Below are 20,873 nucleotides of genomic sequence, written 5' to 3'. Positions count from 1 at the left end.
TTATTTCTTTTTAACTTTAAGAATTGTCAGTCAACTCTTACGTGGCCAATAATTTTTTGTGATTAGAGTGTACCTATAGTAAAATCTCTTTCTTTTGAATTGGAAACCCCAAGGGCTGGGCATGATCTTGTGTTGACTGAACTAGGGCATAGCAGGGAACTGGACAGAAGCCAAATGTGGTGGTATTGAGCATGACAGGCATCCCACATCACCCTGTTCTCAAGAGATGCCATAACTTGAGCAGGAAAATTAATTGTGAAAAGCAAAGACTACTCACAATACTCTGTGTAGCCCAAAAACAAAAACCACACAAAAATGATCATTTCTTCCTCAACACACAACCAACCGGAGACAAGAAAATCTGTAGAAATTTCCAGCCACCGCCAGATAAAAATGTATGCCGAATCCCAGTGATGAAGTTTGCTATTAAATTCTCATTTGCAAATCTGCATATGCTTGCCACCCTCCTTCTAATTATTGCAATATATAAATATTCCCTTTCCCTCATTCTGGCCCAGGAAGCTCCACAATTTCTATTTTTACTTCTGCCATATGTAGTAGCAGAATATTGCCACAGGGTGGTACACCATGCATATCTAACTGCAGGCTTCTGTAATTCTTGTGACAGTTTTCAGTTCTATACTTTTCTAGCTTCACTTAAGCAGGAGTCATCCAGATATCTGACAGCTCTCTGATTAAAATGAAAACAAAAATCTCAAATCATACAGATCTGCTGATCTCACATTATGCCTAACTGTAGTACATCTTGTGAGCTTTGTCACTGTGATTTTGTTATTGTTGGCCCCTTTTGGCAATTTCTAAAAGCCAAACTGAGATTAAAAGGGAAAATGAGAAGAGGAAACTTACAGAGACTATATACCTTCAAATGAAAATTGCACAGAAATAGCTAATCTCTAATGACAATTCACAGCAATTGCAACTAGGTACTAGAATGAATGAATCCATGTGATTAAAATATTTAGCCATCTATTGACCTATCTAATTATAGAACAGAACAGTGATAGTATTTTGGATGGTTATTTAAGATCATTATTAGATTGTTAGATTATCCTTATTAATTTCCATATTGTTTAATGTTAATAATAGAGCTGATAAGATGATGAACCTTCTTATGGAGATTGAGATCTAAGGTCACATTGCAACTTTGGATTCTAGAAAATCACCAATTTTTCTCTAGAAAATGTTAGCTTAAATGAATTGAACTATTGTAGAAATAAAGGGGGGAGAAACTAAATAGATGTTGCTTACTTTGAGGTTCATGGCTAATAGAGCAATGTTCCGCAGAGTGGGAGAGGACAATGGAAAAAACTCATCAATATTTTTTCTTATTGATCTTTTTGTTCCATTGTTGAAAATGACTGGCAATGGGTGTAGCGACTAAAGCATTTATCTGAAACTCTTAGGTCGATAGAAGGACATTCTTAGACCTATTTGTTCTGCTATTTCTTCCTTTAGTCTGGTCTGCAGATGAACTGTGACAGCTATCACCCTTCCTTTTTCCTTTAACCTTTTTCCTTCTGCTTCTAACAGAAAAAGAAAAGAAAGGGAAAAAATGTAGCTTTGCCTCCTAATAGAGAAGGTAGAGGTACCTGCTCAGAGCTTCAACAGACACACAAAGCCTTCAGATCAAACAGGTAAATGAATCTTCTGTAACCAGTTGTTTGAAGCAAGATAGTGCCTTTGAAATCGGGGTACACTTCTCAAAATGTTGGTGTAACTTGAGTGATTTAAAGTTAGCTTACTTTACAAATTTCAACCCTGGGTAAATTGGCTGAAGTAAAATGAACAGGCTAACCTATGACTCAAGTTAACAGTGTCAGGGAATTTGCAACTTCCAGTTTAGATTGTTTTGAATGTTTGTGTTTTTATTTGTTTATTTTTGCACAGATATTAGCACTGGATGCCAATAAATACATCCAATCAATGCCTTCTTTATTCTCTAGTGTCCTGAAATTTAAAAACCAGGCAAAAGAGAAAGCAGTTACTGTCCATTACACATCTTACGCTTGGATACAACAGATCCAAATATTTATTCCTGCAATATACTTAAAAAGCTATGTCTTCCCAGAAATCAGGTCCTTTGAAAATCATTAAGACTCATCAGTAAAATGTCAGGTGCAGCACTCAGCCTGCAGAGAGTTTATTTCAGCAGAGCATATGTTAATTTCCCACAGTCAATTTAAAGTTTAAGGTCAATATTTAACACACTTTCCATCTCAGGGGAGTCAGCTGCTTGATTTTGGGAATCCTACCTCTCTCACAGGACCTGCCAAGATAGCCTGTTCCGGAACAGTCGCAGACATATCTGTTCCACCCATCCCTGCACACGCCATTGTTTTTGCAGGGGTTGCTAAGGCACGGTTTTGCTGTTTCCCTTGAACAGGAGGGTTTCACTCCAGCAGTACTTTGAACTTCAGCCATTTGCCGGATATCTTTGCTCTGGCCATCAATGAACAAATCTCTGATGCAGCCCACGTAGCCATAATTGAGCAGAGCAGTCCACACCTCGGTGGGGAAGATGAGGCCAGCTTTATTTTCTGGTAATCCCCCCAGGTACAACTCATCATCCAGGTCCAGAATCTCACTCTCGCCAGGAGCAGTGTAGGGTGTGCGCAACGTGTTGACGGAAATGGTACCTGTTGCAAAGACAAGAGACACACAGATATTTACAGAGTGCACTCTGTTCTAAATATCACCCTTTCTCTTTTTATCTGTTTAAAAGTGAACTTCTTGACGTCACCTTTTATTTTTTCTATTCTTAGTGTCATGCACTTCTCAGTGGAATTGATGGAAACCTGTGGAATTAAGTGACTTTAGAAATAAGGAAGACTGTAACTAAAATAATTCTACAGGCATGCCTTGTTTTTATTGCACTTTGCTTTATTGCACATCATGGATGTTGCATTTTTGACAAAATAAAGGCAAGACCCTCTCCAAGCAAAAACATTATGACTTGCTTTATTGAGGTACCTGCTTTATTGCGATGGTCTGGAACCAAACCCATAGTATCTCTGAGGTATGCCTGTATTTGATGTTGGGAGTAAAAGTCAAAGTGCACAGTCAACAAAGACTGTTTGTGAGCCTGAAACAGTTTAGCTAAGAAAGGAAAAAAAGAAAAAAGAAAGGAAAGAAGGAAGAAGGAAGAAAGAGCAGGAGGAAGGAAGAAAGGAAGAAAGAAAGGAAGGAAAGAGAACTTGGCATTCTATTACACTCACTAATAGTCAAGAAAGAAAGAGACAGAGAAAGGAGAAACACATTCCATAGCACTCTCTGGAATAGTCAGACTCTCAGATTAGTACTTGTTTTCAAAGCTGCTATACATCTGCAAACTAAGGAAAGTTTGTGTGCACCCATCTTTAACAGACTTGATTGCTTTTATTGAATACAATAGTTTGACAGATTATCTATGTCAAAACCTGACTTCATCTCTCTTAGCCATTAGAATCAGTTAATTAATCACTGAGGTCTTGGTTTACTCATTCTTAACATGGGCATATTAATATGACCTACCTCATGTGGTTGTTTTGACTATTAAATAAAATATTAGTAAAGCATCTAGTTTATTGTAAACACTGAATAAATGCTGTGTCATTAATCACAAGAACCAAGTCAAATTTGCTGTTTACATTTTTTAAAAACCAAACTAGTTACTTATCTAAATTGACAAGTTTTTTTCTCTTTACTCCAAATATAAGAGCGAATAATTCTATTAGTTTATAAATATACAGGAACCCTAGCCCTAAGCATAAAATGAAGAGTAGACATTTACAGGGGATTAATTGAGGATCACAGAAAATATATTTCTGGAATGTATTAAAGAACAAAAAAATGAAAGACAGAAGACAGATTTAATCAAAACTTCCTTCCTGGCCTACCGGATTACTCACAATTCCACCCATATTCTTTTTCCAGAAAGGTCTTTGTAAAAATGCAAATATGATACCAGAAATGAACACCACACTGACCCACTACTAGATTATCCCAGACTTATCTTTCAGGCCTAGACTGGAAAGCAGAACAGAAAGAGTCTAAAAAGAGAAAATGGGTTAGAAAATGTCTGATACCATGTCATCTGTGAACACAGAGCCTCGGGGATGCAGGACACAGACACACAGGGGAGGCCTGAAGACTGAAAACGAGTGCAGAACTAGGGACAGGCAAGGAAAGTGGAGCATGGGTGGAAAGATGCACTTCAGTAGTTGCCTGGCTCACCTATGACCCACTTCAAATGAAAATATGGCCCGTGATGCCTGTGAAACATGCATGTAACCAAGGACACAGGGCTGCTGACTCTATTGTACCCAGGAGCATTCCAGATCCCAGCAGAAGGGGCACTCCTCAATCTGGGCAGTGTAATGGGATCTGTCTTTGTGAGGGAGAAGGGTGTGGAAGCTGCTGGCAGACACTGTGCAGGTGGCCGAGTCATTAAGAAGACATTTTTGTCTCTTTAGTCTTCCAGGGAGAAATGAAGAAAACACCTAGGGGAGAAACACTCAAAGGTATTGCTATTTTGGCCTTCCAGCTAGGGGAGTATAACAGGATATCAGGAGGAGTCAGCCAGAAGGAAAACAACAAAGTACTCATTTTTACTGTTCACATCTGTGCAAGTATCTAGAGGAAAACTCACTTAGCGACAGATAGGGAGCATAAAATCCTACTTAGAAAAATATAGATAAAAGTGAAGTGCTTAACAGGAGGAGGGAGAGGGGGAGGGAGGTAAAGAGGGCTAAATATTCGGTGAAGGAAAATGATTTGACTTTGAGTAATGGGATTACAATGCAATCAACAGTTCAAATGCTATAGAGATCTTTACCTGGAACCTGTGTACTCTTATTGATCAATGTCACTCCATTAATTTTAATTTCTAAATAAAGAATATATAAAACACGCCCTGGCTGGTTGGCTCAGTGGTAGAGTGTTGGCCTGGCGTTCAGGAGTCCCAGGTTCGATTCCCGGCCAGGGCACACAGGATAAGCGCCCATCTGCTTCTCCACCCCTCCCCCTCTCCTTCCTCTCTGTCTCTCTCTTCCCCTCCTGCAGCCGAGGCTTCATTGGATCAAAGATGGCCCGGGCACTGAGGATGGCTCTGTGGCCTCTGCCTCAGGCGCTAGAATGGCTCTGGATGCAACAGAGCGACGCCCCAGATGGGCAGAGCATCGCCCCCTGGTGGGCATGCCCGGTGGATCCTGGTCGGGTGCATGCGGGAGTCTGTCTGACTGCCTCCCTGTATCCAGCTTCGAAAAAAATGCAAAAAAAAAAAAAAGAATATATAAAACACATCATTTTGGGGAAATGAAATACATAATTTTGAGAGAGAATAATAATACTTTTCGAAACAGAATTACACAGTATAAAAGTGGAAATCAACTACAGTTTGATCGGATATTTATAACCTATTCATTTTCACTCTTTGTTTTCCCCATCTAATTTTCTTGGCTATTCCACATCTAGAAGATTAGCTTACAACATGAGAAGAACATGATGTGAAGGTGAGACTTAGAATGAGTTAATTTGGTGCCAAGTTTTAAGTTACTATAAAAGTTTAAATAACTGGAAAGTATGGGGGTAGAAAATAGTATGCTATAATGGGAAATTATTTTGCCTGGCCAGAGGAAACCAATTTTCATGCTCTAGTTTTGCAACTAACTAGTTGGCAAGTTTAACCAAATAATAGGTTCATCAGGCCTCAATATGACTCTTAGGAAAATAAAGGAATTGACTGGGTAGCCACTAAGGTTTCTTTTTGAATAAAAAAAAAAATCATTTGAAAAAATTTTATTACAATTAATGAACTGTATACCCCCATGATTAGACATTATATAAGTTACTAAGTGATCATCCCCATAAATATGACACCCAAATGACACCATGCATAGTTAATAGAATATTATTGACTATATTCCTTATGCTGTATTTTACATCCCTGTGACTATTCTGTAACAACCAATTTGTACTTCTTAATCCCATCACCTTTTCACCCAACTCCCAAACCCCTCCCATCTGGCAATTTTCAAAATGTACTCTGTATTTATGGTTCTGTTTCTGTTTTGCTTATTGTTTTATTTTTTAAATTTAATTGAAATAGATATGCATTTTTTGCCATCTTATTAATATCCTAAATGATAGCTTTGCTGGGTAGAGAAAACTTGGTTGCAGGTCCTTGATTTTCATCACTTAGAATATTTCTTGCAACTCCCTTCTGGCCTGCAAAGTATTGTTGAGAAATCAGCTGACAGTCTTGTGGGAGCTCCCTTGTAGTTAACTAAATTCTTTTCTCTGGCTGCATTTAAGATTCCCTTTCTGTCATTAACTGTTTGCATTTTCATTATGTGGTGTCTTGGTGTGGGCCTCTTTTAGTGCATCTTATTCAGGACTTTCTGCACTTCCTGGACTTGTATGTTTATTTCCTTCATCAAATTACAGTAGTTTTTCTATATTATAGTTTTCAAATAGATTTTCAATTTTCTACTCTCTCTTTTCTCCTTCTAGCAACCTCATGAGGTGAACGTTGGTAACTTGAAGTTTTTCCTGAGGCTCCTTACACTACTCCTATTTCATTCAATTCTTTTTGTTGTTTTGATTGGTGTTTTTTACCTCTGTATATTCCAAATCACTGATCAACTTCATGTACTCTTCTGTTGAGTCTCTGTAAATTATTCTTCATTTCAGCTAGTGTATCCTTCATTTCTGAATGTTTTTTTTTATGCTGTTGAAATTCTCACTAAGTTCCTTGAGCATCCTTATAACCAGTGTTTTATTTTTATTTTAATGTATTGATTTGAAAGGGAGGAAGGCAAAGAGAGAGAGAGAGAGAGAGAGAAACATCAATTTGTTGTTTCACTTATGGTTGATATTTGTATATACCCTGACCAGAGATCTAACCTGCAACACTGGCATATCAGGATGATGCTCTAACCAACTGGGCTACTAAGCAAGGGCCATAACCAGCGTTTTAACTCTGTATCTAGTAGAGTGCTTGTCTCTATTTTGTTCAGTTCTTTTTCTGCAGTTTTGTTTTGTTCATTCATTTGGACATGTTTCTTTGTGTCCTCATTTTGGCTGCCTCCTGCATTTGTTTTTATGTATTAGATAGAGCTGCTACATCTCCCAGGCTTGGTAGAGTGGCCTAATGTAGTTAGTTTTCTGTAGGGTCCTGTGGCACAGCCTCCTCAATCACACAAGTTGGGCCCTTAAGGGGAGCCCTCACACTTGTTGGCTGTGTATACCCTCCTCTTGTAGTTGAGGCTTGATTGCCATTGGCACATCAATAGGAGGGATTCACCCCTAGGTCGAGGAGCTGCACTGACTGGCTGTGACCGCCAACCACTATGGAGGATCAGTTGTACAGGGGTCTACCCCACACAAAAGGACTTACTTCAGTGAGGCTCTGGTGCCCACCGAGTCTGTCCCTTAAGTGTGGCACTGTGGAGGTGGTGGGGTGATATCTAGACATTGTCTGAAGCTATCCACTGAGTGTTCTGGCTCTGAGACCACCTGGGAGGTGCAGGCCAAGGTCAGCCATCACCTGTGTTATGTCCAGGACATGAGGCAGAGCTACAAGGCAGTCTACAGATGGATGCTGCTTGTGCTGGGTTTGGAGTTACCGAAGAGAGGACAACCTGTGACGTAAGGCTGGCTGCTGCTAGTGCTAGGTCTGGGGCCACTTAGAGTGTAAAGCCAGTAGCCATGGCCACCATCACAGCCACCTCACCCATGTAGGTTTGCAGTTGATTCAGACAGATGGTAATGATACAACAGAGCCAAGAACTGGTGGGCCATTACCTTTAATCCTAGCTTGCACCTGGCTGGCAAGTAAGAACACACACTGGGCTCCAAATCCCACTCATTCAGTGCTCACAAGGCTACTGATTTATCCGAGTTTCCTAGAATCAAAGATGACTACCTCACAAGACTTATTCACCTCTGTTCCCCATCTCCTTCTCTCTGCACAAACTCTGCACAAACTGGCTTCTCCTTCAGCATTCCACCATCTTGGCTGCCTCTCCTCTCCTCCATGTGGCCTTACTCTGCTCTTCTTCTCTAGCATGAGCTCCTCCTAGAACATAATCACTCTTCTCCAGGAACAATGTGATCTCTTTTCCTTATAAAACCTTTTGGTGCTAAAGCCCTCCCCCAACACATATTAACATAATCACGCCCATCCAAAGCAATCACCGGGGTGACGGGCTTCCACGTAGGCAGTGCCATCTTTAACAAAGTAAGCATAATATATTTTATCTGCCCAACAGTGAGATAAAAGGGGCACATTAAAGCCACATGCTGCTTGTTTGGAAGATTTTAGGAAAATATGAAGCATGAGCCAAGACAGGCCATTCCTGTGGTAAAGCCACTGGAAACAGCTACGGTGGACCTGGAAGTCAGGTGTGGTGGGGCCTCAGGGAATCACCAGGCTAGGGCAATCAGTATGAGTCAGCTTGATGAAATCTCAGATATGGTGCCTGCTAGCTGGTTCTGTAGGGGAAGGGCTCATCAAAGGAACAATGGCCTCTGACAGCACTTATGTCTGAGAGAAAGCTGCTCCCTGGGTCTTGTCCTGATGTTGGACAATTCAATTTCTCCCTGTATGTCCCTGATGCTTTTTAGGCTGCTGACCCAGTGCTAGAGCTCAGAGGGTGAGTTGAGGTAAGTCTTGCACAGCCTCTTTAAAAGAAAATGCCTGAGACTCCAGAGCCCTCTGTCTTTTTCAGTCTCAAACACCACTGGTTTTTACAGCCAGAAGTTATGGTACTTCTCTTTTTAGCACTGATACTCTGGGCTAGAGGGCCTGGTGTGGGGCTGGGATAGCCTCACTCCTGCAGTTGCGATATCCCTTCCAATTTTTATCTGCCACATGTGGATGTAGGACCAGACCAGTCAGTTCCTTGTCTCTGCCCCTCCTGCCAGTCTCGATGTGGCTTCTTTTTTAATCCCTAGTTGTAGGACTTCTATTCAGTCAGACTTCAGGTGGCTCTGTATGATGGTTGTTCTGTACTTTTGATGCAGAGTAATGAGAGTTTACCTACACTGTCATCTAGACCAGAAGTTGAACAAAAGTTTCAAAGTTATTGCTTAAAATAAATTTTAGTTAAATATCAATTTTATCTAGGAATAATTCTAATTTACCTCTCACTGTAGAAGATAATCAGATCTCACAAACTTAAAAATTTACTTGTCAAATTCATATTCTGTTAATAAATTCAGACCTAGTAAAAAGTCATAATATAAGTAATAAAAGCAGAATGGAGCATTAATATATGGTATAATGCAAAATGAAAAATATATGATTCCCTTAATAGATATAGAAACAGGGGGAAAATATGATATTAACAATAAGAGTTTTAGATTAATGGGATTATGGATGGATAAGTCTTTCCTTCCTTTCTTCTTAATTTTTTGTGTCTTTTAAAAAAATAGTATCTCATATCAAATTTAAAATCATAACTAAAATAAGCTTAATTTGAAAATAAAACAAAAATACAGTCTAAATAACTTTTTCTGCTTATGACTATGTTTTCTGCTTACTTGAATTTACCCATAAGCCAGTAACTTCAAGAATTGAAGCAATACATAAATAAATAACATTGGAACAAAATTAAAAATTAGAGAATATCTAGTGAGAGGCAAGATTGATAGAAAAAAGGCACCTCATACACTATAGCTAAGAGTGTAAATTTAAACATCTGGTTAGTAGTTAAAAACATGTCATTAATTTTTCTAACTTAAAACACAGTTAACCCAGTAATTCCAGTTCTCAGAATCTATGCTACAGAAATTCTGACCAATATGCATAAAGATATAATATGATGATTTCCTTTATAAATTAGTTTAAAACATTAATTTTTTTAAAGTTAAATGTCCATCAATTGAGAAAGACTGAAGTAAATATATATTGATATGTTCAAACTAAGGGTAATAACATGTCAGTATAATAAAATGGCATAGAAAAAAATTCTCAGTAGGTTTTAGAAGCCACCAAATAATTGTTGAAAAATGATCTTGTTTATATATAAAAGCTCTACATTTATATATATTATAAGTGTATTTGTAGGTATATTTATGCATAGGAATATACTTGGGACTCTTTCAATACCAAATTATTTTAATGGTTAACTATGACTGGTGAGGGAAGTGTGTGTCAAAGGAAAACTTTTTACCTAGGTACTTACTGAACTGCCTGAAAATTTTCACCAATAGCACCTATTTATATGTTAAACACTTACCATATTATAAGCACATGCACATATACAAAGACACAAATATACTCACAGCCACATATGCACACTTTCAAATTTAAAAATATAGACTTGCCTGAAAATAATTAAACGTACAGATAACATGTTAATAAAATGATCATACACAATGGTTGGAGTTAGTAAATATCAATCAAGTGACATATTTTGTAGCAGTTAAAATATTATTTTGCAGAAGTTCTGCAGATTTCTATTTAGCATTCCACAGAGAGGGTCACTGCATCTGGGTGTCGTCAAATAACTGCCTGTTTCCTGAGGGTGTAACTGACCCCAGAGTCGTCTGCCTCCTAGCCTGATAGGCCCAGAAAGGAGATTTGGTAAATTTAGAGAGAAAGGTTCCATCTCTCAGGGTTTAACTGATATTTACTAAACTCACAAATCCTATGTATAAAACAAGAATGCCAACTAATTAAATCTCTGTGAGAAATTAACTATCACAGGATATAAAATGCTTCCTATGTAGCCCTGCCAATAGAAGATGCCAATTTATAATCCAGTGCTATTTCTGCATTTAAGACGGGAAATTTAATTGTTACAGAAACCGGAATACTCTATATCTATATAACTCATCTATTTTGTCCTTCAACTGCAAACAAACTTACAATGAGAGCTAAAACTTAAAAGAGTGGGGCACATGCATTCTGAACAAGGGGAGTATACTATGGAAAACACTATGTAGTAATATTAGCCTAGGAAGATCTGACACCCTCCCTTGGCATGATGAAGGTGACCTGTCTCCTATCTCTACAGTGGGGGTAAAGTAGTCAAGTCCCCTGGACAGTTCTTAGTTGAATAGTGTCAATATCTGTCTTTGTGACTTACTTTCTACGTACAAGTGAATGAACGTAGGCCATACAAGCCTTGGGAACTTCATTAAAGTGCCTCTGCAAAGTTCTGCTTGAATTCTCAGATGCTGTTTTCATTAGGTCCCAGGGAATAAATGTTGTCACTTAGATATTTTTGAGAGAGAAAAAAAATGATACTCTATATAGTATAATTTAAACAAATAGTCTGAATTATTATGTTTATAAACTGTAATTGTAACTATATAAAATGCACCTACATGTTAAAAAATAGAAAAAAATGTGCAAAATTTAAAATTTTGAGCAGGGGAAGGCAATAGGTGACTTTTTTCTTTTTCAAATATGTTTATGGTAAATATAAACTACAAGCATGAATTTAATAAAATTGTATGCAATAAAATAATGATTTTATGCAAAGTTGACTCCATATAATTATCAGAATAGTCAAATAATTGATAAATTCTTAATAAGGTATTTCAGGCTTCTCACTGATGGGGGGTGGTTTATATTTTTTTTAAATAATTTTTTTTTTTCTGAAGCTGGAAACGGGGAGAGACAGTCAGACAGACTCCCGCATGCGCCCGACCGGGATCCACCGGGCACGCCCACCAGGGGGCGAAGCTCTGCCCACCAGGGGGCGATGCTCTGCCCCTCCGGGGCGTCGCTTTGTCGCGACCAGAGCCACTCTAGCGCCTGGGGCAGAGGCCAAGGAGCCATCCCCAGCGCCAGGGCCATCTTTGCTCCAATGGAGCCCTGGCTGCAGGAGGGGAAGAGAGAGACAGAGAGGAAGGAGGGGGGGAGGGGTGTGGAGAAGCAGATGGGCGCTTCTCCTGTGTGCCCTGGCCGGGAATTGAACCTGGGATTCCTGCACGCCAGGCTGACGCTCTACCACTGAGCCAACTGGCCAGGGCCTGGTTTATAGACATGGATACAAAATAGAGTATTATAAATTTACTTAAAATCATTTCAATTTATGCAACAGGCTACTAGGTAGAGGCTTGGGTAGTATGTTTATATTCAGAGGACAAGTTCAAATCAAGATCTAAACAGAGAAATTGTCTAATGGTTGTTCAAGTAGAAATGTCTAAGTGTGGTGATTCATGAACAGTATACATAGAAATCAGCGTTGGTAATAGATAGCTAGAAAGTGCTGTTCACATCAAACTGTGATTACTATAAACCTCTAATTATGTGCTCTAGAGAGAGCCTTGTGCCTTTCCCACTGTAATTTCTAGGTCTTAAACTGAAACTCTGTGACTTCAAATATCAATGGCTTCTTAGCTGTTAAATGTAGGCTTACCCATAAATAACCGCTTATACAATCTGCTGTTCCCTGCTGTACACAAGCAGATTTTGACAAGAATGAGTTTTCTGTTTGATTTCAATGTGTAATGATGGTTTGCAAAAGAAGAAATGGCTGCAATTAGCTATGAGAATACTTGAGAGGATATCCTTGACTGAGCCAAGGAGTTTAACACAAATTTAAACAATATCCATGCCCCAGAAAACAGTCATTAACCTCATCCTAATATTATCACAATTAACCCTTTGGCTAAACACCTGGGCAATTGTTTTGTGCTGAGAGTTTAAAAGCAAAGATATGGAAAGGGTAACCCAGGAAAGGGAGGACAGGCTGGTAAAGAATGTAAGTCCTGCAAAATATGCAGTCAAAAGCCTCTTCAGCCATATTTCTTAACTCAGTCAGTTAGCACTTTTGTTTTGTTGAGTAGCTAAACTACCCCATGTAGGACATCACTTTTTGCAGCACTCAAGTCATATACTCTGATCCCCAAAAGTCATACCTGGTTTTGTAGAATCCCTCCTTTTACAATTTAGTGCAGGATCTGAAAATGCCATTCATGGCTCAGCCCAATCATCCTCCTGTCATTGGTAACAAGTTAAGCAGGCAATGAATGGAGCTACATTGCACAGAGAGAACAGCTTTGGCCAAACAATATTAGTTAAAGTGCGGGAATTCAAATGCTCCTTTCTTTCTACCATGTCACAGAGCAGAAGCAGAAACCTATAAGTCCGTACAATGAATTGTTTTTATTTTTTTGTTTTTTTTGGGTTTTTTTGTATTTTTCTGAAGCTGGAAACGGGGATAGACAGACAGACTCCCGCATGTGCCCAACCGGGATCCACCCAGCACGCCCACCAGGGGGCGATGCTCTGCCCCTCCGGGGCTCGCTCTGTCGCCTGGGGCAGAGGCCAAGGAGCCATCCCCAGCGCCCGGGCCATCTTTGCTCCAATGGAGCCTCGCTGCGGGAGGGGAAGAGAGAGACAGAGAGGAAGGAGGGGGGGTGGAGAAGCAGATGGGTGCTTCTCCTGTGTGCCCTGGCCGGGAATCGAATCCAGGACTTCTGCATGCCAGGCCAACGCTCTACCACTGAGCCAACCGGCCAGGACCCAATTAATTGTTTTTAAAATGAGTTCTACAAAAGTATTCAAAGGAAGATAATATTTCTCACCAAACAAGGGGTTCATATACCAATCCTTTATTGAGCAAAGGATTAAAGAGCAAATCTTCAGAAAATGCACATCCTGGTGACTATCTTGTCACTAGCACATTTATTATTGTTACAGTAGACAGGAAGTCTCCCCCATTGGCCGGGATAGTGGCAGGGGTAAGTTCTAATGCCAAAGCTAGAAAGATGAATGAATGAGGCCCAACTCAGTGGTGGAATTCAAATAGTTTAAAAGCCGGTTCTCTGCCCTAATGACCAGTTTAAGTATAAAGAACATATACTGAAAGGTAGTTTATTATTTCATGCATTAACTACTTAAATAAAAACAATAAAAGAGATACACAAGGCTAGATTATAAGAATGTTAAAATATTAATGAAAAAATATTAAATAGTATCTGACAAAAAACAATAAAACTGTTATTTATAATATTTCTGTATTGCTTCTTGATTGGCATCCTCAGTTGTAATTTTTTTTACCTATGGACAGAATGAACATTACTATAGGTGCTTACAATACACTGTTGCACAGATGAATGTTAAAAAAAGAGTAAGAAATGTAAATTTGTGATTTCCATATTGGGCAGCTGTCCAGGCACCCACCTTAGAGAGAACCCTGATTACAAGTGCCATATAACAACTGGTTTGCCGAACTCAACAAAAAATCAGTTATTGGTTGTGCTGAACTAGTGTGAACCGGCTAAATCCCACCACTGGCCCAAATGTTCTAAAAGCTAGAAGAAGGAACAGGGCCCGAGCCCACAGAAAGCTAGCAAGATAATTGAATAAGAAAAGAACCCTCTCCTCCCTATCCCTATAAGAACTGCTGTCTTGCCTGACCAGGTAGTGGCACAGTGGATAGAGCATCAGACTGGGATGCAGAGGACCCAGGTTCAACACCCTAGCGTCGCCAGCATGAGTATGGGCTCATTGCCTTTGATCAAGGCTCACCAGCTTGAGCCCAAGGTCACTGGCTTGAGCAAGGGGTCACTCGGTCTGCTGTAGCCCCCAGTTAAGGCACATATGAGAAATCAATCAATGAACAACTAAGGAACCACAACGAAGAATTGATGTTTCTCATCTCTCTTCCTTCCTGTCTGTTTGTCCCTATCTGTCCCTCTCTCTGATTCTCTCAGTCTCTGCCAAAAAAAAAAAAAAAAAAAAAAGAGCTGCTGTCTTGAGCAGGAAGAAGGGGTGGGGGTGGTCTTTCAGATGGGAGTCCACCCTTCTCCCACGTCATGACAACATCTGAATAAACATCTTTCCTTTTGCATCAGCACCTTACTTGTGTTTTGAAGTTTGTTGTGGCTGGCAACCAATCTATATTTGTGTCATTTGGGTACTTGTGGCTGCACATCCCAATTCACAAAAAGGAGTGAGCACCCTTCCTCTTGGTTGATTTTCTTTCTACCTACATGTTTGCTGAATGGCATGTATAGTTCATGAACAAGTAGGGATAACAGTCCTGTTCTCATAAAAGCTTGTCATATTTGTGCCACCATTTTCTAACAATCATTTAACTTCCTCACTGCATTTTAAGGGGAATATCTGGGCTTGGTGGCTGGTATTGTATCTCTAAAAGAAGGACAGGACCTGTTATCCTATAGCAGTGGTTCTCAAGCTTTTTGAAGTCAGGGCACATTTAAAATCCTACAAATAATTGTAGGTGCACTATATACAAATTTCTGAGAAATATGTTATAATAATTAAGTCAAATATTAAAGAAAAAATATAAAGTCCAAGCGTGCTTTTATGGTAATTAAACAAAAATAAATACGACAAAATTAAATTTATTCTAACAATAAAAAACATTTTTTGAGTTATGCTTTTTAGAATTCATAAAAAAGAGGGGTTAAAAAATTTAAAAAAAGTTATCTTATATATATAAGGTCTACCGGAAAGTTCTGTCCGTTTTTGGAATAAAACAAAATACAAATTTTTCTTACCATCAATAAACTTTATTAAATAATATAATTGCCATTATTATTAATGATTTCTTGCCAGCGTGAGGGCAATTTGTATATCCCATTTTTGAAAAATGTTTTATCTTCTGATGCGAAAAATTGAACCAGTGCTTGTTTGATATCTTCTTCATTTTTGAATTTTTTTCCCTTCAAAAAATTGTGTAAGGACAAAAACAAGTGATAGTCGGAGGGTGCTAAGTCCGGGGAATATGGTGGATGCGACAGACATGCTTCTGTAGCATTTCTTCCTTGTTGAAATTCATAAAAATTACAGTGGCGTAAATGAACTTTATCAGTAGCCATGGGTACACTATGGCTTCACACATAAGACTAACGTGAATCAACTTTGTTTTAGTTAATTTGCTATGTCAGTATGTAAACATTAAGTGATAAAAATAGAGAGGCACACATGCGCCAAATAAACATGTGCTTACGTGTCGAAACTTGTGATGGACACGGACAGAACTTTCCGGTAGACCATATATATATATGTTATATATATGATATATATATATAACACATATATATATGTTATATATATGATATATAACATATATATATATGATATATATATATTCTTAGTAAGATTTAGTAAATTCCCTATGCGAATGTGTTGTTTTTTTCATTCTTGTGTTTATGAGAAACATGAGCCTGATGTGTCCTAGAGATTTCTTCAATGTTTGGGCATATATTTGAAAGGCAAACTCTCATTTCCTTGTCAATACATTGAAGAATTCCTCTGTTTTTACTTTTAATTGTGTTTAGGGTAGAAAATTCTCATTCACATAAATAGGATGTTGAAAATTGTAGTAAAATGTTCAAAGCTTTTTTAGATATTGCCACGTATTCTTCTTTTATAGAAATCCAAAAGGCTTCAAGAGACAATGCCTTATGTTTAATCATCAATCCAAAACCCCTACCATACATATCATTTTAACTTTACACCAAACAAAGGATAGAAGAAACTTGCCTCCAGTCTTTCTGGGGAATATGGTGGGTAGTGTAAACAATCCAGCACCACAGCTTAACAGCCTTTTGCAACTTAATCAGGCAAGTGAGATGGGGGGGTTGGGTAGACTGTCAACTTACAGCCAATTCCCCATACCTCTGTCCCCTAAAAATCTAAACTCCAAAACCCTGTTGGTTTTTTGGTCCCCAACAGGCACATATTTCTCTGTAATACCATAGGGCACACTTGGAAATCTTCTAGGGTGCACACTTTGAGAACCACTTTCCTATAGTATAGTTTGTAACTGCTTTAGAAAGTACGGTATTTTAACTTTAAAAAGTTACATTTACAACTAAAAAAGTGCTATTACTCCTCAAATGTAAGATGATGCTACTATTTTATTATTTTTTAATTTTTATTTACTTATTTATATTTTTGTATTTTTCTGAAGCTGGAAATGGGGAGAAACAGTCAAACAGACTTCTGCATGCACCTGACCGGGATCCACCCGGCACGCCCACCAGGGGACGACGCTCTGCCCACCAGGGGGCGATGCTCTGCCCCTCTGGGGCATCGCTTTGTCGTGACCAGAGCCACTCTAGCACCTGAGGCAGAGGCCAAGGAGCCATCCCCAGCGCCCAGGCCATCCTTGCTCCAATGGAGCCTCTCTGTGGGAGGGGAAGAGAGAGACAGAGAGGAAGGAGGGGTGGAGAAGCAGATGGGCACTTCTCCTGTGTGCCCTGGCCGGGAATCGAACCCGGGACTCCCGCACGCCAGGACGACGCTCTACCACTGAGCCAACCGGCCAGGGCCGATGCTACTATTTTAAAATGTTAGGGGTGAGTTGGTACTGAGTCATTACATGTTTTTATTCTTTTTTTTTTTTATTTAAACAAATATTTATCAAGTAACTGCTATTGTACAAGAAAGTACCAGGAACTGTGGTCATAAACATAAATAAGAAATTGCCTCTAATACATGGGTTTCCATTATAAACTGTCTGGGGAATATTAAAATAATCAGTCTACCCACCAAGTAAAGTTTTAACCGTATCTCCTACCAAGATAACCAAAAGTTATTAGCATCAAATTAATGACCACGGCTCTTATCCTACTTACTTTGTATGGTCAATAGCAGAAAGAATAACTCCTAGGTCTGGGCTTTCTCTTCTTTAATAACAGAAAAATTATTAAATGTTATTAAATGTTTTTAAATACACTAAGGAGTAACCCAGGCAAATCAGTAAATATAACCTTCATTGTTCATGAGTCAGGAAGCAGTCCTTATGCCCTCATGTCATGGCAGTGTTATTTTCCCCATTATATGAAGAGTAATTTTCATAAAGCCTCTAAATATAACTGATGTGGAAAATGAGTAAAAGAAATTATTCCTTGAAATTCTACATTTTCTAGTTTTAACTGAGCTATAAATCTTCATATTTCATCTAACTCAAAAATATCCTTTAAATAAAATAAAAGCTAGTATAGTTATCCATTTAATCATTAAAAGGCTGCTTTGTACCAAACCAATGTAATGTATAAATATAGAACTTAATTAAAATACTATATATAAAATATTAACAGCTGCAGTTATTAAAATTACATTAAACTCCCTTGAGCTTGGCCAACATAATATGAGCTCTCTCTTTTTTCCAATTAGTAAAGGCCAGAACGTGGTTGAATAAGCTTTGGTTTTTATATTGTTTGTTTCAATTCACTAATCTGACATTGTAATCACAAAAAAGTACTTTTCCATGAAAACAACACTAAGCATAGTAATAATTTTTCCATCAGATACCAACAAAAATCTCACTTTTTGTGTTCTTTCTCAATACTCTTAAGCATCTCTCTCTTCTTCCCATCCAGGATTGAACTTTGTAAATTAAGGTGAATATTCTTTGCTTTGAACTTTCCAATGAAGGTATTAGTAGAACAGTTAATAAACTATGGTAATTTGAATGAATTAAAGAACTTAAACAGAATGTATAGATTTTATTCTGCTTGCAGATTAAGGTATTATATATATATTATATATATACTAATTTTATTTTTATTTCCTTTTTATTGAATTTATTAAAATTATACTGGTTAACAAAACTATATAGGTTTTGGGTGCACATTTCCACAAAACATATCTTCTTTACACTATATTGTGTGTTCACCACCCCAAATCAATTCTCCTTTTATCGTCATTTATACTCTTATGCCCTCTTTCACCTCCCCAAACCTGGCTATCACTACACTGGTGTCTGTGTCCATGATTAAGGTATTTATCTGATCCTTATTGCAATATGTCATCCAAAGAACTTGGGGATACCGATTAGAATGCATCACCATTTAAGACTGGAAAGAGTTAGATGGTTACTAGATGTATCACAGTGATCACTTTGTAAGGCACAAAAATATAAGTCCCCATATGGTACACCTGAAACTAATATAATATTGTATATCAACTAATAATTAAAGACAAAATTTTAAAAAGACTGGAAAGAAATATCCAGGTATAAATAATGAGTGCTTTACTTTCCTTTTTATAGTCTTTAACATTTCCTAAAATTTTGACATTTTTTTCACATAATTAGAAAATACCTAATTTCTAGTTGAATAAAGTACAACTGATCTGAAATGTGATATATTTTACCTTGCTGATCTTCCAAAAGATGTCCACTTATTCTGACCAGTTATGTTCTAGATTATAAAAAAGTCTGACTAAAAACATACATATTCTCAAAATTCAATTTAAAATTTTTTCTAGATGTACTTTAAATTGTATTTATAAAAAAAATTACTTCTCTCTCTCTCTCTCTCTCTCTCACACACACACACACACACACACACACACACACACACACACACAAATGTTATAATCTCTGCCTGGATAATTCTTATCCCCTCCCCTTGACACCCCTATCAAGCCTGATGCCACTCTTCTCCCTCTGCCCTCTAATCCACTTCAAAATTTCAGAGTAAAGAAATGTTATACTCTAAGCCCACCCTACAAGTCCCAGAAGCCCCCCTTTTCCTTGCCACACAACACACCTTCAGAAAAAAGTGCAGCAAAAAGAAACCAGGGAAATGAATCATGGCTGGTGGAATTCCAAATAACTTTCTCCAGAAAGGAAAGCTAATTGGAAGGTACAGTTTTGCAGTGTGCTTGAAATCTGATGTATTGATTAAAGTATTTTTGGTACCCTCGCCCCAACTTGGATAAAAAGTGTGCTGTATTCAACTAAGGATTTTATGTGTGGATCATTAACTTTTTTTTGGTATCTTACATTTGCCATTTCAGGTAAATCCAAACGTCCAATAATGTAAGAGACAACTGGCAATGCCAAAACACTAAATTTTGTTACTTGTAAATTCAAGATATAATTTATTGCAAGATTTGTCATTCAATTATTCAATAAATATTCATTTAAGAAGCCATTTGAGCATTTGGGGTTTGATGTCCAACTCTGATGATTAATTAGCTCCTTCTGATTCTTATATGATGTGAAACAGAAATAGTAACAGATAGTTTCCATTAGCCTAAAGACAGAAATGCAGAAAATCTTTGCTATGTCTTGGTTTTACTTCCTTAGGAATGGAGACGGGTGGATGGGGGATCCCAGCAGATAAACAGCACAGAAAATAGATAAATTACCTGAGCGTCCATCCCTCTGGAAGTCCACGTGATACCATTCTCCATCGTTCACCTTTTTCTGCAGGGCTCTGATTTTTATTGTACCTGACCCCATGTCTAAAAGGAGGTAGAGGTGGCCATCCAGCATCTCAATAGCAAAGAAGTCAACCTTTATCATCTGTGGGTGCTTGGCATCTTTTTGGTGTCGTGGCTTGCCATGACTAAATAAGATGAGGCCATTGGGTTCTGTTGTGCGGAAGTCAAATGATATGGAGCCTGTTTTCTTTGCATTCCATTTGGGCAAAGAGATGAAAGACTCTGGGGTTTCAAAGGTGATTGGGTCCAAAGTTGCAACATTCTCACATTTAAACGCCACTACTCCATGGATCTTCATCTTTGGGTCTCCTTGCTTGGCAAGTCGAGATAATTCCAGCCTTACATCATTATTTTTATATACAACCTGTAGGCAGAGGATAACAATGAGAAACCAGCCTCTTGTTTTGATATTTACAACTTGTTATCAGCTCATGTAACTGGTGAGTAGATCATGAAAAGGTACACAATGTTTAATGCCCTTTGATGTATAAGACAGCTTTTTCAGCCAAATAAAATTCAAGTATCAATTTGTTGAACAGTAAGCATTCCAATTTAATATTATTCATATAATATACACACACACAAACTCCCCATAGTTAAATCAAATAATTTAAATAAATCTGCCGAGAGTTTCTATTGTGAGTATGTGTAGATCTGAATTTATGAACGCCATTTGCTTCCACTAGGTGGCTATTATATAAGG

The 20,873-nt window shown here is 38.2% G+C and overlaps 1 protein-coding gene across 18 annotated transcripts in view; it reads right to left on the bottom strand.

Moving 5' to 3' along the window:
• NRXN1 (neurexin 1) overlaps positions 1 to 20,873 on the bottom strand; it is a 1,251,736-nt gene that overhangs the window by 695,613 nt on the left and 535,250 nt on the right. For all 18 annotated transcript variants that reach the window (XM_066378279.1, XM_066378280.1, XM_066378291.1 and 15 more), the window contains 2 exons: positions 20,096 to 20,534; positions 2,274 to 2,657 (listed from right to left, as the gene is read on the bottom strand). In XM_066378279.1, the coding sequence (XP_066234376.1) occupies positions 2,274 to 2,657; positions 20,096 to 20,534 (823 nt within the window). The remainder of the gene's footprint in view (positions 1 to 2,273; positions 2,658 to 20,095; positions 20,535 to 20,873) is intronic.

Source organism: Saccopteryx leptura, chromosome 3 (assembly GCF_036850995.1).
Source record: "Saccopteryx leptura isolate mSacLep1 chromosome 3, mSacLep1_pri_phased_curated, whole genome shotgun sequence".
In the NCBI taxonomy this organism is placed as follows: Eukaryota; Metazoa; Chordata; class Mammalia; order Chiroptera; family Emballonuridae; genus Saccopteryx; species Saccopteryx leptura.
Note: the sequence above shows the minus strand (reverse complement) of the source record. Positions and strands in the feature narration are given on the sequence as shown.